The sequence below is a fragment of the Scyliorhinus canicula genome, chromosome 11 (genome assembly GCF_902713615.1).
Source record: "Scyliorhinus canicula chromosome 11, sScyCan1.1, whole genome shotgun sequence".
NCBI classification, from domain to species: Eukaryota; Metazoa; Chordata; class Chondrichthyes; order Carcharhiniformes; family Scyliorhinidae; genus Scyliorhinus; species Scyliorhinus canicula.
In genome coordinates this window covers 643,856-671,439 of record NC_052156.1, presented here as the reverse complement: position 1 = coordinate 671,439, position 27,584 = coordinate 643,856, and the positions used below count along the sequence as shown (strand labels likewise).

The 27,584-nt window shown below is 47.9% G+C and overlaps 1 protein-coding gene across 1 annotated transcript in view; it reads right to left on the bottom strand.

Annotated features, from left to right (window-relative positions):
• The window catches only part of LOC119973620 (protein kinase C delta type-like), a 111,285-nt gene that overhangs the window by 24,333 nt on the left and 59,368 nt on the right, over window positions 1-27,584 (bottom strand). The window contains exons 5-11 of the mRNA XM_038812001.1: window positions 12,189-12,348; window positions 11,441-11,472; window positions 11,264-11,349; window positions 10,585-10,714; window positions 10,391-10,491; window positions 8,418-8,523; window positions 5,083-5,228 (exon numbers count right to left, since the gene is read on the bottom strand). Of these exons, the coding sequence (XP_038667929.1) occupies window positions 5,083-5,228; window positions 8,418-8,523; window positions 10,391-10,491; window positions 10,585-10,714; window positions 11,264-11,349; window positions 11,441-11,472; window positions 12,189-12,348 (761 nt within the window). The remainder of the gene's footprint in view (window positions 1-5,082; window positions 5,229-8,417; window positions 8,524-10,390; window positions 10,492-10,584; window positions 10,715-11,263; window positions 11,350-11,440; window positions 11,473-12,188; window positions 12,349-27,584) is intronic.

Here is a 27,584-nt window from a genome sequence, read left to right as displayed (position 1 = left end):
AGTTTCTAATTTTCAGCCAATCTGTACTGGGCATAGCAATTTTTGGCGTGCTCATGCACTGTGCATGTTTGAATTGCGACTGGCAGGGCCATACGCTTGATTTTCAGTAACTACTCTCTCAGAGGATCAGAGTGAACTCCAAACACGATTTGGTCTCTGATCATGGAGTCAGCAATATCACCAAAGTTGCAGGTCAGCGCTGGCAGGCGGAGGTTAGTTAAGAAGGAGTTGAAAGATTCATCTTTACCTTGTAGACGCCATTTGAATATGTAGCGCTCGAAGATTTCATTGGTGTCCACTTCACAGTGACGGTCAAACTTGTCCAGGATGATCTGAAACTTTGTCTTGTCCTGGCCTTCAGTGAAGTGAAAAGAGTTGAAGAGTTCGATGGCTTGATCACCCGCTGTTGAGAGGAGAAGCACGATCTTCCTGGTATCAGACACACCCACGAGGTCTGAAGCTTCAATGTACAGCAGAAACTTTTGCTTGAACTTTTAGCACTGAGATTGCCGGAGGTCCTGAGCTGGCGAGGAGCCTGAATCTTCTCCATGGTGCCAGGATACATTTGCTGGTCGTCACGGATCGGACATGAGGTAAACCACCTAGATTAAGCAGCCTCCTGGTAGCATGTTGTGTCCTGTACTCTGGGATAACACAGGCTGCAACTGGATGCAGCTTTAACTAAAAGATACACCAGACCTTGAAGTTAGTTCAATCTGATTTATTGAGCCAGTAGCACAGTTAGCACAGTTCTCTATGAGTTCGACTCTCTGTGAACCTAAGTGTGGTTACTCTGTCTGACTGAACCAGACTAGCTCTTAGCCACATGCTGGAGGTGTGATACTGTACATACACCCTGACTCACTCAATAGATGTTCATCAGTGGAAAGAGGCAGAGTGTGAGCGCCTTGTGCCTTTTATAGTGAGATACCACCCCTGAGTGCCCTGCCTGCTCATTGGTCATGTCCTGCTCTCAGAGTTCATTAGCTGCCTGTCTGTGTCTGTCTGCATATCATTAGCTGCCTGTCTGCATATCATGACAATGGTAACCGCAGTGAACATCGTTATCACCAAACCCAGGGTGACCCGCGGTGAACACAGGAATCACCAAACACACGGTATCCGCGGGGAACACAGTAATCACCAAACACAGGGTAACCACGGCGAACACAGTAATCACCAAACACAGGGTAACCACGGCAAACACAGTAATCACCAAACACAGGGTAACCGCAGTGAACACAGTAATCACCAAACACACGGTATCCGCGGCGAACACAGTAATCACCAAACACAGGGTAACCACGGCGAACACCGTAATCACCAAACACAGGGTAACCACGGGGAACACAGTAATCACCAAACACACGGTAACCGTGGTGAAGACAGTAATCACCAAACACAGGGTAACCGCGGGGAACACAGTAATCACCAAACACACGGTAACCGCGGGGAACACCGTAATCACCAAACACACGGTAACCGCGGGGAACACAGTAATCACCAAACACAGGGTAACCACGGCGAACACAGTAATCACCAAACACAGGGTAACCACGGGGAACACAGTAATCACCAAACACACGGTAACCGTGGTGAAGACAGTAATCACCAAACACAGGGTAACCGCGGGGAACACAGTAATCACCAAACACACGGTAACCGCGGGGAACACCGTAATCACCAAACACACGGTAACCGCGGGGAACACAGTAATCACCAAACACACGGTAACCGCGGGGAACACAGTAATCACCAAACACACGGTAACCGTGGTGAAGACAGTAATCACCAAACACAGGGTAACCGCGGTGAACACAGTAATCACCAAACACACGGTAACCACGGTGAACACAGTAATCACCAAACACACGGTAACCGCAGTGAACACAGTAATCACCAAACACACGGTAACCGCGGGGAACACAGTAATCACCAAACACAGGGTAACCACGGGGAACACAGTAATCACCAAACACACGGTAACCGCGGGGAACACAGTAATCACCAAACACAGGGTAACCGCAGGGAACACAGTAATCACCAAACACACGGTAACCGCGGTGAACTCTGTAATTAAATAAGTTTGTTTGAACCTTTCTTTTTTTTTAATATAATTTTTATTGGAATTTTTTATGTTTGAACCTTTCTTATTGGCTCGTTTCAATTTTGATGAATATTTACTTTGATGCTTTTCATTTTATGTTTCTGAGCTGTTCCATATCATTAAAATTCTTAAATCAAACCACTGACTTGCTCAGAGTTGCTTTGTGCAAAATGTGAGGTTTTGTGAATGGAAGGAGAGTAGTTTAAAAACCAGCGACAGAACAGTGTTCATTCTTATCGATAGTTAGAGGCTAATTACTGTGCAGACAAGATACTTCACAGAGATATAGAGCGAATGCTCAGAAGGAGGGAGAGATTCACTTGGATATTCCCAGTAATGAGAGCAGAGAACCCTGGCAATATTCATTAGAACAATAGAAAGACAAACAGCCATTTCTGGCGAATTGGTAAAGGACATAAACTGATCAAAACTCTTCTGGAAACACAATGCAGGACATTTTGGGAAGTGGAAAAACGTTTGAAAAAACTTTGAATGAATTGGGTAATTCCATGCGACAGGGATTGGAGGGGCAGTTTCCTCAACCAGAGGGCAAAGGGTGATGGACTCCATCTGCAGCTGCATCATACACCACGGTGCCGCAGCCAAAGGGTGATGGACTCCATCTGCAGCTGCATCATACACCGCGGTGCCGCAGCCAAAGGGTGATGGACTCCATCTGCAGCTGCATCATACACCGTGGTGCCGCAGCCAATGGTACGGAAGGTCGAGGCTCTTCAGAAGTTCATGATCTTTTTAAAGGATGCGCGGCAACCTGCCCATATCCCGCTCCCAGGCAGTGCGTTCCATTGCTCGTCACAATGTCACCGACTGGTTTCTCCAGGGATCTAATGGTAACTGATTTGGTGGTCATGTTCCAAAATTCTTTGGCTTCTGGAATGGTTCTGACAGATTGGAGGGTAGCTAATCTAACCCTGCTATTCAAAAAGGGAGCTAGAGACAAAACAGGGAACTATAGACCAGTGAGCCTAACGTCGGTAGTAGGGAAGTTGCTAGAGTTCATTATCAAGGATTTCATAGCACAGCATTTGGAAAGCAGTGGTGTAATCAAAGTCACCATGGATTTACAAAAGGGAAATCATGCTCGACAAATCTACTAGAATTCTTTGAAGATGTAACTAGTAGAGTTGACCAGGGAGAACTGGTGGATGTGGTTTATTTAGACTTTCAGAAGGTTTTGGACCAGATCTCACATAGCAAATTAATATGTAAAGTTAAAGTGCATGGGATTGCGGGTAGTGTCTTGACATGAATAGAAAGTTGGTTAGCAGGCAGGAAGCAAAAAGTTGGAATTAAAGGGTCTTTTCCCGATTGGCAGACAGTGACTAGTGGGGTACCGCAGAGATCTGTGCTCGGCCCACAACTCGTCACAATATATATTAATGGTTTGAACGAGGGAACTAAATGTAATATTTCCAAATTTGCTGATGATAGAAAGTTGGGTGAGAGGGTGAAAATGAATATCGCTTATTGTCACGAGTAGGCTTCAATGAAGTTACTGTGAAAAGCCCCTAGTCGCCACATTCCGGCGCCTGTTCGGGGAGGCTGGTACGGGAATTGAACCCGTGCTGCTGGCCTGCCTTGGTCTGCTGTAAAAGCCAGCGATTTAGCCCAGTGTGCTAAACCAGGTGAGCTGTGAGGAGGACACAGAGAGGATTTGGACAGGCTGAGTGAGTGGGCACATGCATGGCAGATGCAGTATAATGTGGATAAATGTGAGGTTATCCGCTTCGGTAGCATAAATAGGAAGGCAGATTATTATTTGAATGGGTGTAAATTGAGAGAGGTGGATACTCAGCGAGACCTTGGTGTCCTCGTGCATCAGTTGCTGAAAGTAAGCACGCAGGTACAGCAGGCAGTAAAGAAGGCAAATGGTATGTTAGCCTTCATAGCGAAAGAATTTGAGTATAGGAATAGAGATGTTTTACTGCGGTTGTATAGGGCATTGGTGAGGCCACACCTGGAGTACTCTCTGCAGTTTTGGTGTCCTTACCTGAGGAAGGATGATCTTGCTATGGAAGGAGTGCAGCGAAGGTTTACCAGGCTCATTCCTGGGGTGGTGGGACTGTCATATGAGAAGAGACTAAGTCGGTTAGGATTATATTCATCGGAGTTTAAAAGAGTGAGAGGGGATCTCATAGAAACTTACAACATTCTAACAGGATTAGACAGGGTAGATTCAGAAAGAATGTTCCCGATGGTGGGGGAGTCCAGAACTAGGGGTCACAGTTTGAGGATAAGGGGTAAACATTTTAGGACTGAGGTGAGGAGAAATTTCTTCACCCAGAGAGAGGGGTGAATCTGTGGAATTCACTACCACAGTAAATAGTTGAAGCCAAAACGTTGTGTAATTTCAAGAAGGAATTAGATACAGCTCTTGGAGCTAAAGGAATCAAGGGATATGGGTGAGATCAGGATACTGAATTCTATGAACAGCCATGATCAGAATGAATGGTGGAGCAGACACGAAGGACCAAATGGCCTTCGCATGCATTGATGTATAACACAGCAGCTGGCCTGAACCTGAATGACAACCAGGGGCACGAAAGGAGTTGGGAGAAAAGTCCTGGGGTGGATTGTAGAGGGGTTCTGTGGGTTGGGGTTGTGTGGGGGGGTGGGTTGTGCGCGGGAGCGGGTTGTGTGCGGGAGTGGGGGTGGATTGTCTGGGGGAGGTTGTGGGGGGGGGGGGGGTGGGTTCTGCGGGGGGGTTGGGTTCTGCGGGGGGGGGGGGGTTCTGCGGGGGGGGGTTCTGCGGGGGGGGGGGATGGGTTGTAGGTGGGGTGGGGGCGGTTTGTGGGGTGGGGGCGGTTTGTGGGGTGGGGGCGGTTTGTGGGGTGGGGGCGGTTTGTGGGGTGGGGGGGGGGGGGTTGTCAGCCCCTGTCCTGGACTGGAGAGAAACAGCTTTGTTGTACAACAAAGAGATAAATCTATATTCAAGCTCCTAGAGCCAGTCTCACTTTTCCAAAGCTTCCTTTTCCCAGTACTTTGTGAAGCGTAAAGTTGTCTATGGTCATTTTCCTCATTGAATCGGGACGCAGACTGGGTCCCCGTTTCGGTGGCTTTGGTGATCCATCTTCCCACAACTTGCCATATTGGTTACTGTCTGAAAATAGGCAAAGGTCAGACAGTGAACACAGGTTTGGCTGAATGCTGTAAGCCAGCCAGTCAGTTACATGGTTCATATTGAGCACACTGTCAATCGAGTGGGAACAACTGCAATCGCTGATTCACGGTGTCTTTGAGCCCAAACAGAAATCTTGCTGTTGCTCATGAGGAGCAGTGATTTTAACAGAGGAGAGAAACCAGGAACACGTTGCAGCTAAAGTTTGGCCATTTAGAACATAGAACAGTACAGCACAGAACAGGCCCTTCGGCCCTCAATGTTGTGCCGAGCCATGATCACCCTACTCAAACCCACGTATCCACCCTATAACCGTAACCCAACAACCCCCCCTTAACCTTACTTTTATTAGGACACTACGGGCAATTTAGCATGGCCAATCCACCTAACCCATTTCTCCATTTAAAAGTTAGTCAGGGGCAGAGTCAGGGATGAGAAATGAGATCACAGGCAAAACATTAGAAACTCCAGCCCACCGTCTTCAATGGAGTAAAGGTTAGCAGACAGCACAGCTGGCATACCCAGCATGGTGTAACACAGCCTGCCAGCTCGTAAGGAGGAGGCAAGGGGAAGGTGATGGTGTAGTGGTATTGTCACTGGACAGCAAACATTCACCAATATCTGTCCGCAATTGCCAATACTGGGAATAAACACAAACATAGTCAAAAAACCTTGACGCCTTTCACCACCTCTAGATCTCCCAAAAACTTCCCAGCCAATGATGTACTTTTGAAATACATTGTTGTAATGTAGGAAATATGGCAGCCAATTTATACACAGTATGATCCCACAAAGAGCAACCTGACAAAATTAGGTAATGCTGGTTGAAGAATAAATACTGGCCAGGACTCTGGGTAGTCATCATCTTCTTCAAAATGTTTTCTTCAAAATAGTACAATAGGATATTTAATGTTCACCTGAGAGGGCAGATAGGGCCTCAGTTTAGTGGGGACAAATGTTGGCGGAATATAGATATTAATCTGTGGTTCCAGCACAATTAAAGCAGAGGAGGCTCCAACTCATCAGGGTTGGTGTAAAGCTGAGGTTCAAAGATCCACCTCAGTTCCTCAGTGTGTCAAGCCCAGGAAGCAATGCTCACTGAGCAGGTGAACATGTGAAAAATACGAGGAGTTGTATATGTGGAGCTGCACACAAGCTTTTGTGTTCTCGTGTGGACAGGTGTGTTTCTAACTCACAATTTCATCCTCGGATGTGGAGCTCTTTCTCCCCCAACCTACTTGTCTCATCCGTGGGAGCCAAATCCTGCTCCCTTGATCCCATTCCCATCAACCGCTGACAGAGAAGATGCTGATTAACGTTAATGTCACTGGATTAGTAATACACAAGTCTAGGCTTAGTGGAATTTAAAATTCAATTCAGAAATTCAATCAATCAATGAATAAAAATCTGCAATCGGAAGCTAGTCTCAACAACGGTGACCAGGAAATGATAATCAATTGTCTGAAAGCACCATCTGGTTAGGGAAAGAAATCTGCTGCCAACAGGAGTCTCCAGATTCACGGCGATGTGGTGATTCTTAACTGCCCCCCTCTGAAATGGCCCAACAAGCCACTCACTTCAAGGGCAATTAGGGATGGGGAAACATGCTGAATTTGCCAATTATGCCCACATCCCATGAAATAATGAATAAAAAACATCCAACAATCTCGCCACCCTGTTCCTGACATTCTGCGTGGAGGGCAAACCATTTCTCCTCCAACTGCTGATATCTTGGGAAACAAATGACACCCACCAGCTGGGAAGAATGGCTTGTTTCAGCGTTGTGATTTCCGCATAAATTGCCCCTCCTCAAAAAAATACCCTTGACACCCTAGCCCAAACCCACTGCCATTCCATCCCCATTGCGTGTTGTTACCTCCCAAATCTATGTCTATCTCAGGTTCCAGCTTCCCAAACCAATTAATCCACTCCAAGATTCTGGGACTCTGACCATGGCGACATGATTTCACCTGGTCTTTGACATGGTCAACCTCCAGCCCTCTTCCTTTCCCGATCATCCTCAGAGCATCCCTTTTTCCCCCAACTCCAGAGTCCGCGAAGGATCTATCTCCTCCTCCTCAACAGCCTCCTCAATGGCCTGCTTCTGCACTGTAGAGATTCTATGGTTCTAACACGATGCCCCTTGTAGGTACGCACACACAAACTCACCTCAACCACCCACCACCTCACTTGAACCTCACACGGTCACAATGTTGTGAAACATCTGACACTGGGATGTCCTTAGCTACTGGCCAGGATTCTACGATCCTCAGCCGGGTCGGAGAATCACCGGGGAAATCGCGCCACGCCACTCCAACGCCGGGCTGCCGACTGGAGAATCGGCGGCAATCGCGCCCGCGGGGTCCCTGCTGCGCCCCGGTTATTCTCCACGCCTCGACCGCCAAGTTCTGCCGAGTCCTGCCGGCATGGGTTACGTGTGGTCCTACCCAGTGGGACCTCGGAGTTCTGGCTGCGGGGGCCGTGCTGGTGGGGGGGCTCCACAGTGGTCAGGCCCGCGATCGGGGCCTACCGATCGGCAGGCGGGCTAAATCCGGGGAGGGGGGCCTATGTTCCTCCGTGCCGGGCCCCTGTAGGGCTCCACCATATTGCCCGGGGTCCGGTGCAGAGATGGCAACCCACGCGCATGTGCGGACCGCCCCGGCCGTGGCGCGCCGGCTTTCGAGCGCCGGAGCAGCGGACAGCACTCCGGTGCCGTAGTAGCCCCCTAGGAAGGGGTGAAATCCTGGGCCTGGAGGCCAGTTGTCGCTGGAGTCGCTGACGCCAGTTTTGACACCGGCATCAACACTTGACCGGGATTTTGGAGAATCCCGACCACTGACTCTAACCCTGATCACTGTCTGAGGGGTGAATCCACCTTTAGCAAATTCATGCTGCTATTTACTCGATTAAATAACTGTCCTGGCGACACATTCGCACCACCACCTCCCCAAAAAATCTGCCAGTCCCCCGATATCTGCGCCATTATGCATGGCTCGCCCATCCTGCTGCCGGAGTAACTCGTGGACCCATTACTGATGCAGTTCTTCAGAACACCAGCAGAAGTCAGCACAATCAACATTTTTCATCTTTTCCAACAAATTCTGCCAATGGGCAACATGAGGTCACATCCCAACTTCCAGCTGACTCTCGAGAGGGTCTCTGTGCACGTACCTGTGTTGTCCAAGTTTGGCATTCCAGTGGTGCTGTCGAAAGGCTGATAAATTCCTACGTTTGAATTGTCAGGCAGACTGCTATCGGACCTGCGAGTAGATGATTTCTGAGAAAAATAGAAAACCTATTTTAAAACTTTAAGCAGCATTACTTACTTCCCATTGGTGGATGGATCGAGAATCAGAGGGCCCAGATTTAAAGTAATTGTCAAAAGAAACAACAAAGTCTGGAGGACAAAAATTTACACAGCGAGTGGTTAGGATCCGGAATGTACTGTCTGTGAGTGTGGTGGAGACAGATTCACACAGCGAGTGGTTAGGATCTGGAATGTACTGTCTGTGAGTGTGGTGGAGACAGATTCACACAGCGAGTGGTTAGGATCCGGAATGTACTGTCTGTGAGTGTGGTGGAGACAGATTCACACAGCGAGTGGTTAGGATCCGGAATGTACCGTCTGTGAGTGTGGTGGAGACAGATTCACACAGCGAGTGGTTAGGATCCGGAATGTACTGTCTGTGAGTGTGGTGGAGACAGATTCACACAGCGAGTGGTTAGGATCTGGAATGTACTGTCTGTGTGTGTGGTGGAGACAGATTCACACAGAGAGTGGCTAGGATCTGGAATGCACTGTCTGAGAGTGTGGTGGAGGTAGGTTCAATCAAAGTACTGTATTCATGAGGGAATTAGATTATCAATTGTTCAAAGCTACAGGGGAAAGACATTCAGGGAGCCGGCAAGGACACGATGAGCTGCATTACCTGCTTTTGTGCTCTAACTATTCTGTGATTCAAAGATTCTATGATTATGGAGCAAGTTAAGATTTGGAATATGTAGAGCTATGGGAAAAGAGCGGAGGGGCAAAGTATGGGATTAAGTAAATAGATCTTTTAAAAAATTGTCACAGGCATCTCTCTACGATGAATCATTCCAACTAACAAACAAAACAGAAGAGACAGTTAGTGACAGTGAGCACAAGTGAAAGAGAGAATGAAACCTGCAAACTGAACTGGCTCACTTTCCTCCATCTCCAGAGCCGTGTCCCCATCATGAACAAGTGTGAGGTGATGCATTTTGGAGGATCAAATCTCAGTATGAATTATACTGTAAATGGAAGAACCCTTAGGAACATTAACATATAGAGGGATTTGGGCGTGCAGGTCCACAGTTCCCTAATGTGGCAACACAGGTGGCCAAGTTGATTAAGAAGGCATATGGCGCGCTTGCCTTCATCAGCCGGGGCATCGAGTACAGGAGTTGAGAAATCATGATGCAGCTGTATAAAACCCTGGTTCGGCCGCATTTGGAGTATTGTGTGCAGTTCTGGTCACCATATTATCAGAAGGACGTGGAAGCTTTGGAGCGAGTACAAAGAAGGTTCACCAAGATGTTGCCTGGTCTCGAAGGTGTTGGCTATGAGGAGAGGTTGAATAAACTAGGGTTGTTTTTACTGGAAAGACGGAGGCTGAGGGGAGACCTGATAGAGGTCTAAAAAATTATGAGAGGCATAGACAGGGTGGATAGTCAGAAGCTTTGTCCAAGGGTGGAAGTGTCAATTACAAGGGGGCACAGGTGAGAGGGGGAAAGATTAAGGGAGATGTGCGGGGTAAGTTTATCACACAGAGTGGTGGCCTGGAACGCGCTGCCAGAGGATGTGGTGGAAGCAGCACATTAGCAACATTTAAGAGGCATCTGGGTGGATACATGAATAGGGAGGAAATAGAGGGATACAGACCGAGTAAAGGCAGAAGGTTTTGTTTTAACTTAGGGCATCATGATTGGCACAGGCTTGGAGGGCCGAAGGGCCTGTTCCTGTGCTGTACTTTTCTTTGTTCTTTGTTTTTCTATGGCTCCTGTCTCTATTACTGTAATTGGTATGGTTATAAAATCTGAATTTCTCCACAGGCATAGAAATCAATGTTCATAGCTAACCAGTGCCCGACATCCAGATGCCCAGCAACCAGGATTTCCCTTACCATGCTGATCTGATTGAGTGCCTCGGCCATCAGTTTCTGGTTGATTCCACAGAGATTGGCCACTTTGGACTGACATTTGTGGTGCACATTCATCATACATTCTGTAGCAGGAAGAGAAACATGGTGTTTACTGAATGAGACAGCGTGTAATGCAAAGATGTTTGCTGTGTTTTGGAAGCAGGTGAAATGTGCACCTTCACATTTGCGTCCTTGTTTGACCAGGCCCCACAACAAGCTCCCGCAGTGATCACAAAACGTCGGGCTCATGTAGTTGTTCACTTTAAACCGGTGTGGAACATCGATGTTGAAACGCTCCTTCTGGAACTGGAGAACAGCATCCATCATCAGATTGCTGATATTTTACAACCACAGAGACATCGCAAAGCAATGTAAAGACACAGTGCATCGACACAGCAACAGATTCAGCTAGCCAATCTTTTACTGGATTGTCAAAAAATATATATCTGGTTCATTAATATCATTTAGCACAGGACAGCTGCCGCCTTTACCTGGCCTAGTCCACATATGACTCCAGACACACACAATCCTCTGAAATGACCCGAAAGGTCACCGAATTCTCAAAAAGGTGACTAATCATCAGCTTATTAGGGCAATCAGAGTGACTGAGGCATGGGGGACCGGGTCCCCCACCAGTGCAGGGCACCGGCAAAGGGGGCTCCAAATTAAGGGGAAGAGGAGTCCCGAAAAAGAGGGGCCTGTGGGCGGGGTCCCCAAAAGAGAGGGGAGCAGAGAGGGTCTCCAAAAAGAGAGGAACACGTGGAGGGAGGATGGGGCAAAAGGCGTGGGGGCCCAAAGGGAAGCATTGGCAGAGGGGTGGGGTCATCAGTGAGGTCAGGTTCCTACTGTTCTTACCACGGTGTCCCTGCTGTTGGTGGCAGTGCCTGTGCAGCGACCAATGATCTTATCAATACATTTCTTGTGGATTGCAGCATTGCATTCTGCAGGGGAATTAGAGACAGGATTAGAAGTCAAGTGAGGATTTGTGGAGAGCAAAGACTGCGATTTAGTCAATTTTGTGATAATACTCACGGCGACACTGGTATCCCTGTTTGTTCAAGCCCCTGTAGAGGAAAATTAACACTCAGCAATTGGCAGCAGACAGATAAACACAAATATAGTTTTCTCTCACCCCCAACATCAAATTTAAAAGGATTCTCCTGAGACAGCCATATCCAGACCACCATTCTCAGGTGGGATGGGCCAGCCCAGAGGACAGGGAGGAAGAATTCCACCTTGGGCAGTGGAGGGGTGGAAGGAGCCTTAGGGCGAGGAGAGTGATGTTGAGGTTGAGCGCCCAGTTGGTAGGAGAGGACCAGAGCAAATGGGAGGAAAGGGGTGGGGAGTCATAATTCGAACAGCCATGGGGTGCTGTGGAGAGATGGAGTGAATAAAGGGCAGAATCCGAAGGCAGGAATTGCAGCATTCAACCTGACTTCCAAGTCTCGGGTCCAGAAACTGAAGCTGGAATGAATGAGAATCTGGAAACACTGCACCCAGAAGGGAATGGAATGGAAGCAATGGCGCAGTGAAGGCCAAGGGTCAGATCTGTGCCCCAGCAGTCATTCCCCATTCCGTCCCCAAATCTGGCCAAGTCCCCTGCCCTCTCCACGTGTTCTCCTCTCGCACAGCCACTGTACAAGCACCCCTCTCATTCTGTTCTCTCAAACACCCCATCCGTATCCCTACCCTCCTTTCTCAAATAGGATCCGCTGATTTGCTGTCAATCACACACTAAACCAGAGTTACAGTCACAGCAACTCTGCACCGCGATTCTTACCAGACAAAATCCCGGCACACCGAGCAGAAGGTGGGTTGCCGGAAGAAAGTTGCAGTGAACTCATGGTTCTTAATGTAATGGATTTTGGCCTGTTTAATTGCCCCACGGCGCCGATTCAAAGTCACTGCCCCATCCTCCTCGCTCACTGACTGCCGACAATCTGTGGACACAAAGAGCAATTTCATCAGGAACGCCGCGTCCCGGACACTGCAGGGGGGAGGGGACAGATTTGGGCTCAGGATCAGTTGCGTAGAGGTTGCCTTATGGAATTTATAATCCAGACAACGGGAGCATCACGAAGATTTCAAAGCTTTATTCAGATTAAGAATAAATCTAGAAATAAAGAGAGACCCAAAAGGCTGTTGAGTTGTCAGGGGCGGCATGGTGGGGCAGTGGTTAGCACTGCTGCCTCACGGTGCCGAGGTCCCAGGTTCGATCCCGGACCTGGGTCACTGTCCGTGTGGAGTTTGCACATTCTCCCCGTGTCTGCGTGGGTTTCACCCCCACAACCCAAAGATGTGCATGGTAGGTGGATTGGCCAGGCTAAATTGCCCCTAATTGGGAATAAAAAAGGAATTGTGTACTTTAAATTTATTTTTTTTAAAAGCTGTTGATTTGTCACAAAACCCAAACCCATTAACCCTGTCCCAGGATGAGTGAGAATGTCCAACAGACCTGGCAATTCTCCAGCTGTAAAGCCGGGGTGCCGCTTTTGTGCCGTTTCTTTGGGCATAAAACACCACAGTTCCCAGGCCTGTGTCAGCATTTAGTCTTTAAATCGGAGAATCTAGCCCAATGTTCCCTCTAACTTTTGTTTGCAGAGGGGTGGGGGAGAATTGTGCCCGTGCCTCCAATCTCAGATCAAACCAGTTTTCCTCTACTTTAAAGTACATCAATGACCAGGTGTGATAGCCAGCTGTTGACTTCTAAGCATTTTGCTGAGGTGGAGAAAGACAAACTACTTTGTCACATGGGAGGACCCAGAACAAACAGGCTGTTCAGGGGTGATGTCAGTGAACACTTGATATCAAAGGAGAGTGGAAATCTGGAACTCTCCCCCACCCGCCCCAAAAAGGTTATTGAGGCTGCATTTAATTGTGAATTTCAAGATTGAGATCAATAGATTTTGGTAGATAAGAATATCGAGGGATAAAAGTAAAGTCGCCACAGTCCCAGATGACGATAGGCTGCTTTATTTGCTCTTTGAGAGGGAGAACTGACTGGTGGTGACTTAACCCGAGTCACCACACTTCAGGCAAGGGTCAAGGTTGAGGAAGCGGGGCCGATACGGGAACCCGCCCTGGTGGCCTTGCTCTGCATCATGAACCAGCTGTCCAGCTAACTGAGCAGCCCGAGGGGGTCAGACTATAAGAAATGCGAGGAGTACACCATAACACTCTTGAGCCTGCTCCACCATTCAACATAGTCGGATAAAGAACAAAGACCAAACAGTCAAAGGGCTGAATGGTCTCCCGTTTCTATGGTGTTAGATTTATTGGCAACACACCCACTGGCTTGACTGGGACAGTTGGTCAGAAACTGTCAGAGATTTCATTAACAAAATCTTGTTTACAATTGGAGATCAGGGTCCAGAACATAACAGCAGGTTATCTCCACTCTTTCTGAAGACACTTGCTTTCAAACACATTGGGCTGATTCTCCGGTCGTCGACGCCAAAATCGCATTCGGCAATCAGCCGGAGAATCCCCGTTTGCTCCAAAATCGGGGGCGGCACAGCTTTTGCAATGCTCGGGCCCCTCGAAAACCACGTACTCCTCGAGTACGTCGCACGCCTTCGGGACGGCTTCAGGACATCACCCGAGGTCCTTCCTCGATGCTCCACCCCTGATGGGCCGAGTTCCCAATGGCGTGGAACACTTATCCTTTTTATTTTCGTGAACTCGGCGTGGCAGCTGCGGACTGAGTCTAGCTCCGCCACAGTTGGGAGGGAGTTGTTCCATGGGCAGGGGGGGGGGGGCTTTGGCGGGCGCTGTGGGGTGTTTTGGGGTGGTGAGGTTGATTACAGTGGGAGGGGCGGTTTCTGACAGGCCAGGTCCGCGCGCGGCCGGCGCTATCTTGTACGGCACGGAGTTAGATACGGGCTGCATGTGCGGCCACAGACCTGGCAATTATCCAGCTGTAAAGCCGGGGTGCCGCTTTTGTGCCGTTTCTTTGGGCATAAAACGCTACAGTTCCCAGGCCTGTGTCAGCATTTAGTCTTTAAATCGGAGAATCTAGCCCAATGTTCCCTCTAACTTTTGTTTGCAGTGTGCAGCCAGCTAGTTAGTTGCACTGTGTAGACCCTTTACGATTGCCACATACACACACATGTGTGCATCTTAAGGGCAACGTCCTTGAGCTTGACCTGTTTGTTCTCCGAGCAGAACATTCTCAACAGCTGTCCAGCTCTGCTATCTGGAGATCATTGCCACAAACCCAGTAACACCTCCTGTTTGGACATCACCTTTTGCCTAACTCCCAGGGCCACAGAATCTTGCCAATGTATGGTAAAGTCGCCATAGTCCCAGATGACCATAAGCTGCTTTCCCCTTTGAGGGGGGAAGAGCTGACTGACGGCAATTTAACTTGAGGGTTACCACACCTCAGGTGAGGGGCAAGATTGAGAAGGTGGGGCCTTGATGAATAACCTCAGCCGCTACAGGGATTGAACCCGCGCTGCTGCCTCGCTCTGCATCACAAACCCGCCGTCCAGCCAACGGAGCTAAACCAATGTAACCAACCAATTGCTAATACTCTCCTCACTCACTGATTGGTTCAACCCAGTACAGAAGGAACATAACCATTTACTACAGGTTAAGATTGATATTTAATGTGTAAAACAGGTGGGGTCGGAGGAGGAAGTCATTCAGGTTTAACAACTTGCTATTTTGATCTGATTGAAGTTGTTACCATAGCAACATGTCACTGGGCCAGGTGTGGCCAATTGTTAGTAAGACGATTGGTTCCTCATCTCCACTTTCAGCCCTTTCTTTCAACAATCTGTTCATTTCCAGTCATCCAGTACAGCCAACAATAACCCGTCACCCAGTAACCAGCACAGAAATTCAGTGTTCGGAATACCACACATTCCAAAAAACTGCAGCGATAATGCCAGCAGTCAGGCACAGCACAGGGTTAGATACAGAGTAAAGCTCCCTCTACACTGTCCCCATCAAACACTCCCAGGACAGGTACAGCACGGGGTTAGATACAGAGTAAAGCTCCCTCTACACTGTCCCCATCAAACACTCCCAGGACAGGTACAGCACGGGGTTAGATACAGAGTAAAGCTCCCTCTACACTGTCCCCAGCAAACATTCCCAGGACAGGTACAGCACGGGGTTAGATACAGAGTAAAGCTCCCTCTACACTGTCCCCATCAAACACTCCCAGGACAGGTACAGCACAGGGTTAGATACAGAGTAAAGCTCACTCTACACTGTCCCCATCAAACACTCCCAGGACAGGTACAGCACGGGGTTAGATACAGAGTAAAGCTCCCTCTACACTGTCCCCATCAAACACTCCCAGGACAGGTACGGCACGGGGTTAGATACAGAGTAAAGCTCACTCTACACTGTCCCCATCAAACACTCCCAGGACAGGTACAGCACGGGGTTAGATACAGAGTAAAGCTCCCTCTACACTGTCCCCATCAAACACTCCCAGGACAGGTACAGCACGGGGTTAGATACAGTGTAAAGCTCCCTCTACACTGTCCCCATCAAACACTCCCACAGCAGATACAGTATGGAGTTATAGGGAGCAGAATTTTTAAATGCATCCAGGAGAACTTTTAAGCCAGTACAAAGAAGATCCTACAAGAGAGGCAGGGGGTCTTGGAGTTTATTGTAGGTAACAAAACCAGACAAGTGGTTAAAGTATCAGTGGGGGTACATTTTGTAGACAGTGGTTCTACCTCTGTTACAAGATTGTTATGACAAAGGACAAGGATGGGCCTGAAATCAAAGTTCTTAACTGGGGAATGGCCGATTTAAATAAGATCAGATATGATTCGGACAGAGTGGACTGGGAGCAGACACTTTTAGATAAATCTGTGACAAAACAATGAGGCCCATTCAAGAAGGAAATAGGGAGAGTACAGGGCCAACATGTTCCAATCAAGAAAAAGGATGGGACCAACAAATCCAGTCAACCCTGGATATCCAGGAATATACAGCATTGTATCAGGAGGAAAAGGGAGGCTTATGGCAGATATCAAGGACTCAAAACATCAGAAGCCTGTGAGGATTATGGAATGTGCGAAGGGTAAAAAAAAAGGAATTAGGAGAACAAAAAGGGAACATGAAAGGATACTGGCAGATAAAATAAAGGAAAATCCTAAACTGCTTTACAAATACATTAAGGGTAAAAGGATAACTGGGGAAAGAGTAGGGCCCATTAAGGACCACACTGATAATTTGTGTGGAGCAGGAGGATGTAGGTAGGGTTCTAAATGAATACTTTGTGCCTGTGTTAACACGCGAGAGGGACGGTGCGGGTGTAGAAATCAGGGATGTTGTGTTTGCTGCTTCGGATAACACAGGCTGCTACTTGATGCGGTCCTAACGAAAGGATGCTCCAGACTCTGAAATGAGTTCAACGTGTTTATTGAACTATTAACACAGTTCTCAAATGAGTTTGACTCTCTGCTAATCTAACTGTAGTAACTCAGTCTAACTGTACCAGCTTGCTCTAAGCCACGTGCCAGGGGTGTGATGCTGCTGATCAACCCTGTCTAACTCTCTAGATGTCTGTCTGTGGAAAGAGGCAGGGTGTGAGTGTCTCATCCCTTTTATAGTGTTTATGTCATGCCCCCTTGTGGTGATGCCACCTCTGAGAGTCCTGACTGCCCATTGGTTGTGTCCTACTCTGAGTGTTCATTGGTTGCATGTTTGCATATCATGACAAGGGAGAAGGACTGTAATAAAATTAAAGAGATTAACATAGGCAGAGAAGAGGTTCTGAGTGGTCTGGCAGGGTTAAAAGTAGACAAATCTCCAGGGCCAGATGAAATGCATCTCAGGCTGTTGAGTGAGACAAGGAGGGAAATATCAGGGGCGCTGGCAATAATTTTCAATTCCTCTCTGGCCACAGGAGAGGTGCCGGAGAACTGGGGGATAGCCAATGTGGTTCCATCATTCAAAACGGGAGGAAGGGATAAACCAAGAAACTAACCTCAGTGGTGGGGAAAGTGAAAGTGTTGGAAGCAATTCTGAGACAGAATCAATCTGCATTTGGAGAGGCTGGGATTAATCAAGAACAGTCAACATGGTTTTGTTGTACCTGCAGGCGCACAACTTCCTACGCAGGCAGGTCTCAACCTTCCCGCTCCTACCACCAAGGGGGATACAGGACAGGGTAGTTTCCAGAGTGTGGGTGGGAGAGGGAAGGACCGAGGAGCTGACACACAAATGGGAAGAGGAGTTAGGAGGAGAGATAGAGGATGGTCTCTGGGCGGATGCGTTTAGAGTCAGGCTGTTACAATTTAAGCTCGTTCACCGGGCCCACATGACAGTGGCCCGGGATGAGCAGGTTCTTTGGGATAGAAGACAGGTGTGCAAGGTGTGCGGGAGGACCAGCGAACCATGTTCACATGTTGTGGGCATGCCCGAAGCTTAGGGGATTCTGGCAGGGGCTTGAGGATGTCATGTCCAAGGTGTTAAAAACAAGGGTGCAACCAAGTCCAGGGGGTGTGATTTTCGGAGTGTGGGAAGACCCAGGAATCCTGGAGGAGAAAGAGGCAGATGTTCTAGCCTTTGCCTCCCTGATAGCCCGGAGATGGATACCTGGCTCACTGACATGGCTAGCTTACTCTGTCTGCAGAAAATCAAGTTTGCCCTGAGAGGGTCAATGTCAGGGTTCGTCCAGAGGTGGCAGCTGTTCGCCGACTTCTTTAGAGAAAATTAACTGTCAGCAGGGGGCGGGGGGGTGCAGATTTAGTTTAGATTAGCGTGTAAGAAAGCTGGGATCTGTGAGGGAGGAAGGTGCCCTTTGCACTGTTTATATTTGTATGTACACTGTTTCTTTTGTTATTGTTACAAAATCACAAATACCTCAATAAAATGTTTTATAAAAAAAATATGGTTTTGTTAAGGGGAGATCTTGTTTGACCAACTTGTTTGAATTTTTCAAAGAGCTGACCAGGTGTGTCAATGATAGAAATGCTTTTGATGTGGTTCACTTGGACTTCAGCAAGGCTTTTGATAAGGTTCCACATGAGAGGCTGATAGCGAAGGTAAGAGCCCATGAGAGTCAAGGAAATTTGGCAAATTGGATCCAGAATTGGCTGAGTGGCAGGAAGCAGAAGGGGATGGTCGAGGGGTGTTTTTCTGAATGGAAGCCTGTGTTCAGTGGGGTCCCGCAGGGATCAGTGTTGGGGCCTTGGCTGTTTGTGGTTCATATAAATTATTTAGACATGATTCGGGCAGCACGGTAGTACAGTGGTTAGCACAGTTGCTTCACAGCTCCAGGGTCCCAGGTTCGATTCCGGCTTGGGTCACTGTCTGTGTGGAGTCTGCACATCCTCCCCGTGTGTGCGTGGGTTTCCTCCGGGTGCTCCAGTTTCCTCCCACTGTCCAAAGATGTGCAGGTTAGGTGGATTGGCCATGATAAATTGCCCTTTGTGTCCAAAAAAGGTTAGGTTGGGTTACGGGGATAAAGGGGATAGGGTGGAGGCGTGGAGCTTAAGTAGGGTACTCTTTCGAAGGGCTGGTGCAGACGATGGGCTGAATGACCTCCTTATGAACTGTAAATTCTATGATTCTCTGAATATAGGAGGATTGACCATTAAATTTGTGAATGATACAAAAATTGACGGGTTGGTAAATAGTGAGGAGGACAGCCTTCGATTACAGGAGGATATAGATGGGCTGGTCAGATGGGCTGATCAGCGGCAAATGGAATTCAACCCGGATAAATATGTGAGGTGATGCACTTGGGCAGGACAAACAAGGCAAGGGAATACATGATAAACGGCAGGATCCTGGGAAGCACCGAGGATCAGAGGGACCTTGGTACGTACACCCGTCCCTCCAAGTAGCAGAGCAGGTGGATACAGTGGTTGAGGCTGTATAAGGTTCTGGTCAGACCCCATTTGGAGTATTGTGAGCAGTTTTGGACCCTGTTTCTCAGGAAGGATGGGCCCGCTTGGTGTCTCCTGGATTATGACCATGGAGATGAGGAGCAGAAAAGGATTCTGGACAGCCTTTCCATAGTCAAACGATTCTAGTAAGAGACAGAGAATGCAAAAATAGCACTATTGGTAAAATAGAGCCATATGGTGGGGTGTGGCAGATTGGCCCCCGTCTGCTGAAACAATGCGATACTTCCGTTGGGCAAAGACCGAAAGAAGGTGATTTTCCCGCCTGATTCGGAGTCCCCAACATTCAGCATCATTCAAAGCCTGACCAACATAGCAGCCACGGACTCAGTCTTTCAATGAACTGATCGATCTGCTGGCAAACCACTGTGACCCTAAACCATCTGTGATACTGCAACGTTCTAGATTCAACAGGGCAGAACAATCCCCGAAATTTCAAGTCACAGAATTCCTGATAAGATTTTGGAAACTGGCAGAACCCAGAGTATGGTCCGCCCTTCCCAGAGATGCTCCAGGTCGTCTTGTACGTGGGATAAATAATGACACAACTCATAGGAAACTGCTGGCAGTACCTACCCCTGGACCTTAAACGAGCCATAGAATTAGCAGTCTCGCAAAAATTCCAAAAAGGGGCTCAGGAATTCTAGGGTTCCATGGACCATTCAGGAGAACCTGTTTCGCCAAGCACAGTACTCGTGTAACCAACCCACAGGGCAGCATGTGGCGCAGTGATTAGCACTGGGACTGCGGTGCTGAGAACCACCCGGGTTCAAATCCCGGTCCTGGGTCGCTGTCTGTGTGGAGTTTGCATATTCTCCCCGTGTCTGCGTGGGTTTCACCCCCACAACCCAAAGATGTGCAGGTTAGGTGGAGTGGCCACGCTAAATTGCCCTTTAAATGGAAAATAAATAAATAAATGGGTACTCTAAATTTAGTTTTAAAAACGTAACCCACCCACCAGCAAGTCAACAATCAGACATGAGAGACAAGGAGCTAAGCCGAAGGCCGCGTGACACCAAAAACAGATGGGAAACCTCCCCAGCTCCCCGGGGATTACGACGAGCAATCAGAGTTGCCGCGCCTGTGCTCGGAGGACACATCCGAGGCAAGGCTGCCAGAATCAGTAGAACGCATACCATCCAGGCTGAAGACAAAGCCACCTCAAGCCAGGGCTTTACAAATCAACCAGTTCGATCACGAAAAGTTGATGCAATTAAATTGTGTCACAATCCTCAAAATGACCCCAATCCAGATCAAACTCCAGGTCAATGGTCACCCCCTCGACATGGAAGTAGACACTGGAGCCACCGAATCCTTTATAGGGGAAGAGACTTTCAGGCGACTCCGAGTGGGTATATTGCACCAGGGCCTGCGGGATATACAAATGAGCCATTACACATCGTAGGTCTCTCTACAGCTGGCTTGTAATTTAGAACAAGGCCAGCTGCGCGGTTTCAATTCCCGTACCAGCCTCCCCGAACAGGTGCCGGAATGTGGCGACTAGGGGCTTTTCACAGTAACTTAATTGAAGCCTACTTGTGCCAATAAGCGATTATTATAGAGCTGGAAGCCCTACCACAGTACTTCAGGGCACGGCCAGTCCCCTACACCCTACTCACCAAAGTAGAGCCCAAATTGAAGCAACTGGGGAACCTAGGCATGATACGTTCGTCAGAATTCACAGAACAGGCTGCACCAGTGGTCCCAGTATTGAAGCATGACAAGTCGGTCCACTTTTGTGGTGACTATAAGATTAACATCAAGAGAGCCTCCCACCTGGACCGATGTGGTGAATGTGATTCACACCGGATTATAATCTGTATATACATGTGTCTGTATTGTAAGTGCAGTTGCACTACCTGTCCTCCAGGGGGAGTAGCTCTGGGACTGCTCGAGTTGTACGGGGCTTCTCCCTTGGCTCTGCCCAGGACTCCTCCCCCGGAAGCTGCTGTATAAAAGCTCAGTGCCACATGGTCAGCCGGCCAGTTCACCGAACGTTCAATGGCTAATAGGCTGGCTCTGTTGTGAGTATATTAAAACCGCTATTCTAATCGTACAAGCACGTGTCCGTAGAATTGTTGGCTCCAACAACCGGTACTGCATATATAGAGGACCTATAGGCAAAACCGGCTGGAGGCAGTGACATACGCTACTATTAATACACACAAAGGGTTATACAAGTAAACTCACCCATGTTTCAGAGTGTTATTAGCGTGCATTATTTTTCATAGGGTGATGCAAAACATCCTTCAAGGATTGTCCAGGATGGACTTGAATGGCGAATTAATCTCAGGAGACACGGAGAAGGAACATATGGAAAATTTGCAGGAAGCGTTATGCCGATTTTCTGATGCAGGCATCCGCGTTAAAAGAAAACATGCTTCAGGCAAGTGAGGAAACTGCATCGACATGTACAGCCTGCATCCCACATCTGCGCTATTTTGCTTTTATTGTACTGGGAGTAAGGTAACTTGAATAGGGTGAGAATGGATTGGCCCAGATAAATTGGAATCAATGGTATCTGAACAATGGGCTGCCTTTAGAGAAGCAATATTTTAGGCACAGTCAAGGGTTATGCACAGAGAAAAGGAAACTGACTTTTTTATTTTCTCCCCGTATGTCTGTAATCAGGGGTGTTTTAAAAATTATTTTTAGAGTAGGCGGTGGTGTTTGTCCAAACCCGCAGTTTGCATGATCCAATTTAATAACACACAGCAAGGGGCCGGGAGATAGGAAACAGGAAGATTTACAACCATCGGCATCAACAGTAAATAACCATGGAGATGAATATTAGTTCACTTGATTTCCAGTGTCCAAGAAGCCAAAGTCCAAAGTTCCTTTGTGGCGGCATTCAGCCCACATCAGCTTTTGATTGGAGAGAACACTAATATTCTCAAAACGAATAACTCTGCAGCCAGATGGACTGTGTGTGTTCAGGCCATTGATCAGAAACTTTTAAAATCAAACAGGCTTGGAGGAGTTGAGAGATTGTGGATGGCTGTTATCAGCCTGGTGCTGCTGGAGTTCGCTCCGGTCGATGTTACATCAGCAGACTGAGCTGTCAGGCTAAAAATGGAATATTAAAATGACCCAAAAGGCTAGCAGCATTGGGGTCACATGATGTGGCCTAATGTCTCTCCAACACTTGAAGCAAAATGGTGGCTGTTAAAATCTCATCGGGGATAATGAAATGAAATGAAAATGAAAATCGCTTATTGTCACAAGTAGGCTTCAAATGAAATTACTGTGAAAAGCCCCTAGTCTCCACATTCCGGCCTGTCCGGGGAGGCTGGTACGAGAGGCTGATAATGGGTTTTGATGTATTTGGGAACGATCTAACTGGTTCACCACGCCTGGCGAGATCTAACACAATCTCACCAGACAGTGTGATCGGAATCCCGATAATTGTGGGCGGGATCACTATTATGCAAATCTGCATATTGGAGCATATTAGAGTCAGACAACTAGTCTCACTCTAATATTGGATTGGATTGGATTGGACTGGGTTGGATTGGAGACAGCTAGTCTCACTCTAATATTGGATTGGATTGGACTGGGTTGGATTGGATTGAACTGGGTTGGATTGGATTGAACTGGGTTGGATTGGAGACAGCTAGTCTCACTCTAATATTGGATTGGATTGGACTGGGTTGGATTGGATTGAACTGGGTTGGATTGGATTGAACTGGGTTGGATTGGAGGCAGCTAGTCTCACTCTAATATTGGATTGGATTGGATTGGAGACAGCTAGTCTCACTCTAATATTGGATTGGATTGGATTGGAGACAGCTAGTCTCACTCTAATATTGGATTGGATTGGATTGGGTTGGATTGGATTGAACTGGGTTGGATTGGAGGCAGCTAGTCTCACTCTAATATTGGATTGGAGACAGCTAGTCTCAATCTAATATACTCACCTCAATCTACCGAAGGCAATAGGGTCTAACCCCTTCGCCTTGGGCTGTTCAATGTTGGTGTGCACAAACGGGGACAAGACGGAATGGTATTCGTGAGGGTCTCCCAGGGGATCGGAGGCCCCAGTGCTTGCCCTATGGGTAGAGTGGCACCCTGGCCCCTCCTGGGCACCCTAGCACTGCCAGCTTGGCAGTGTCACCTGGGTGCCAGCCTGGCATTGCCAAGGTGTCCAGGTAGCACTGGCAGGGGCACTGCTAGGGTGCCAGGCTGGTGATGCCAAGTTGGCATTTTCCTTGCCCCAGGGATCAGGCCGGAAAGTGCCCTGCATATGTGAGGCAGGATGTCGGGGCCCCTCCCTGCCCGCATTTAAAAATGGCTTCCCGACCGCTTCCTGCACTGAGGAGTTCCAGCAAACGGAGCTCATCACTGCAGGAAACAGGACTAAGTGCGGCCTTGTCGAGGCGTTCCCACTGAGGCTCCGAATTGAACCAGAGTCCCGGTAGACAGCATGGTGTTTCGCGACACTCCGAGCACCGGGAAACAACCGGCTAAACACGCTGGTCAGGGGACTGTGGTCCAATTCGGATAGATCGTCCCCTTAGACTTTGTTATTGACCCAGCTGAAGGAGTCCGTTTCATGATTATAATGTGGCTTTACAATAGGGGCAGCAGGGTAGCATGGTGGTTAGCATAAATGCTTCACAGCTCCAGGGTCCCAGGTTCGATTCCCGGCTGGGTCACTGTCTGTGTGGAGTCTGCATGTCCTCCCCGTGTGTGCGTGAGTTTCCTCCGGGTGCTCCGGTTTCCTCCCACAGTCCAAAGATGAGCGGGTTAGGTGGATTGGCCATGCTAAATTGCCCGTAGTGTCCTAATAAATGTAAGGTTAAGGGGGGGGGTTGTTGGGTTACGGGTATAGGGTGGATATGTGGGTTTGAGTAGGGTGATCATGGCTCGGCACAACATTGAGGGCTGAAGGGCCTGTTCTGTGCTGTACTGTTCTATGTTCTATGTTCTAATGGGTTGTGCGATTCCACAAGGATGGGAGTGGATCTCTTTTCTTTTTGTTGTCTTTGTTAGAACTTTCCAGAACAGCCTGTCAATCTTTTGAATTACGTGACAGCCATTTTGTGGTTGAGCAGAAGTCCATTTTGAAAATAAAAAAAATAATAAAACTTTGATACAAACAGTTTTGGATTTCTTTTCATGTCTCATTTACATAAAACAAAGTACAGGGGAGGCAGTGGCGTTGTGGTATTGTTATTGGACCAGCAATCCAGTGTAATGCTCTGGGATCCCATGTTTGAATTCCACCATTGCAGATGGTGAAATTTGAACTCTAAAAATTTGGAATTAGAAGTCTAAAAGTAATCATGTGTCAATTATCGTAAAAACCCATCAGGACAGGAAATTTGTCGTCCTTATGGGGCAGCACGGTAGCGCAAGTGGTTAGCACTGTGGCTTCACAGCGCCAGGTTCCCAGGTTCGATTCTGGCTTGGGTCACTGTCTGTCCTGAGTTTGCATGTTCTCCCCGTGTCTGCGTGGGTTTCCTCCGGGTACTCCGGTTTCCTCCCACCGTCCAAAGATGTGCAGGTTAGGTGGATTGGCTATGCTAAATTGCCCTTAGTGAACCAAAAAAAAAGGTTGGAGGGGTTATTGGGTTACGGGGATAGGGTGGAAGTGAGGGCTTAAGTGGGTCGGTGCAGACTCGATGGGCGAATGGCCTCCTTCTGCACTGTATGTTCTATATTTATCTGGTGTGGCCTACACGTGACTCCAGACCCACAGCAATGTGGTTGACTCTTAAATGCCCTCAGGGATGGGCAATAAATGCTGACCCAGCCAGCGACACCCACATCCCATGAACAAATAAAACATATTCCCACAAAGGGGAAAGGCTGGGTGACAAATCCTGAGTTCACTGGATGAAAAAATAGATTGAAATAAGATAAACGTCTACTTACGACAGATGTCAGGTGGGCAATACAACATGAACCAAGTTGAATAAAGAATATTCAGAGGGGAAATGAAAATACATAAGGGAAGAAACAGAAAACATGAAAAGAAACTAGTAGCTTTTAATAACATGGGGCTGGTTTAGCACAGTGGGCTAAACAGCTGGCTTGTAATGGGGAACAAGACCAGCAGCGCGGGTTCAATTCCCGTACCGGCCTCCCCAAATAGGCGCCAGAATGTGGCGACCAGGGGCTTTTCACAGTAACTTCATTGAAGCCTACTTGTGACAATAAGCGATTATTATTGTTAACTCATAAGGAGGCAGCCGTTAATAACGGTGAATTTATTTACATATTTACAATGCAGGCTTAGTACAGCATCTTACTCCTATGCAGACCTTCCTGATAGGATAGATCTGATCAGGCCCTGAGTTGCGCCTGCTTTTATCCCCTGCCTTAACAAGCCCAGGTGGCTGGCCTCCATCCCCATTCTTAGGAAGCTCGTATTCCATGAGTCATAAGGGGAGCTCAATGATTGTTTTCCCATGGTCCTAGTGGGGTTCTTAAAAATTCATTTACGGGATGTGTGCATCGCTGGTTAGCCCAGCATTTATTGCCCATCGCTAGTTACCCTTCAGAAGGTGGTGGTGAGCTGCCTTATTGAATCGCTGCAGCCTTTGAGGTGCAGGTATACCCACTGTGCTGTTAGGGAGGGAGTTCCAGGATGTTGCCCCAGCGACAGTGAAGGAACAGCGATATATTTCCAATTCAGGATGGTGAGTGACTTGGAGGGGAACCTCCAGGTGGTGGGGTTCCCAGGTATCTGCCGCTCTTGTCCTTCTAGATGGTAGTGGTCATGGGTTTGGAAGGTGCTGTCTTAAGGAAGTAAGTTACACGGCTGCTACTGTTCGTCGATCGTGGATGGACTGAATGTTTGTGGAAGGAGGAGCAATAAAGTGGGCTGCTTTGTCCTGGATGGTGTCAAGCTTCTTGAGTGTTGTTGGAGCTGCATTCATCCAGGCAAGTGGAGAGTATGGAGATGGTTGACAGGCTTTGAGGGGTCAGGAGGTGAGTTACCCACCGCAGGATTCACAGCCTTTGACCTGTCCTGGTATCCACAGTATTAATGTGGCTGGGTCCGGTTCAGTTTCTGATCAATGGTAACCCCCAGGATGTTGATTGTGGGGGATTCAGTGATGGTAATGCTATTGAATGTCAGGGAGCAGTGGTTAGATCCTCTTGTAGGAGATGGTCGTTGCTTGGCACTTGTCAGCCGAAGCCTGGATATTGTCCAGGTCTTGCTACATTTGGACATGGGACCGCTTCATCATCTGAGGAGTTGAGAATGGTGCTGAACATTGTGCAGTCATCAGCAAACTTCCCCACTTCTGACCATCGCAAACATACCCACTTCTAACACAGCTAAAATAAAAGGAACGCCAAAACTTTCTATAAGCACTTAAATAGGGTGGTAGTGAGGTGGAGTAAAGCCAATTAGGGAGCAAAAAGGGGACTGACACATGCAGACAGGGGGCACGGCTAAAGTTTTAAATTAATACTTTACATCTGCCTTTCCCAAGGGAGAAGATGCTGCCCAGGCCATAATGAAAGAGGTGGTAATTCAGACGCTTAATGGGTTTAATATTGATCAGGATGAGGTATTGGATCCATTTGTCTGTACTTGAAGGGACCAGGACTGGATGGGATGCATCCGAAGATACTGAGGGAAGTGAAACTGGAGATGTTTCAGTCTTCCTTCGGCTCAGGGGTGGAGCCTGAGTATTGGTGAATTACAAATGTTCAGAACAGGGTGTAAAGCTAAGTCCTTCTTCATTCCCCAAGACTAGGTCTAGAATTGCATTAATCATTGGGTTTGTCACTAATTGGTTTAAATATTTTCCTGGACACATTGCATGAATTTCTCTCCCTCAGTTTCCATTATATTGTTTGAATCCCAGTTGATATTGAGATAGTTAAAGTCTCCGACTATTATTGTTCTCTCAGGCAGAAATTTGTCTACATATTTGCTCTTCTATCTCCCTTTCACTATTTGGGGGTCTGCAGCATATTCCCAGTGGTGTGACTGCTCCTTTTTAAATTTCTAAGTTTAACCCATGAAGCCTCGCTTGTTGACCCGTTTAGTTATCATCCCTTCTCACAACTGGAATTGATTCCTTTTTTAAAAAAATTTAGAGTACCCAATTCATTTTTCCAATTAAGGGGCAATTTAGCGTGGCCAATCCACCTACCCTGCACATCTTTGGGTTGTGGGGGCAAAACCCATGTAAACACGGGGAGAATGTGCAAACTCCACACAAACAGTGAACCAGAGCCGGATTGAACCCGTGACCTCGGCCTGTGAGGCAGCAGTGCTAACCACTGCGCCACCGGGTTGCCCGGGACCTTTGCTCTTCCTGATATATTAA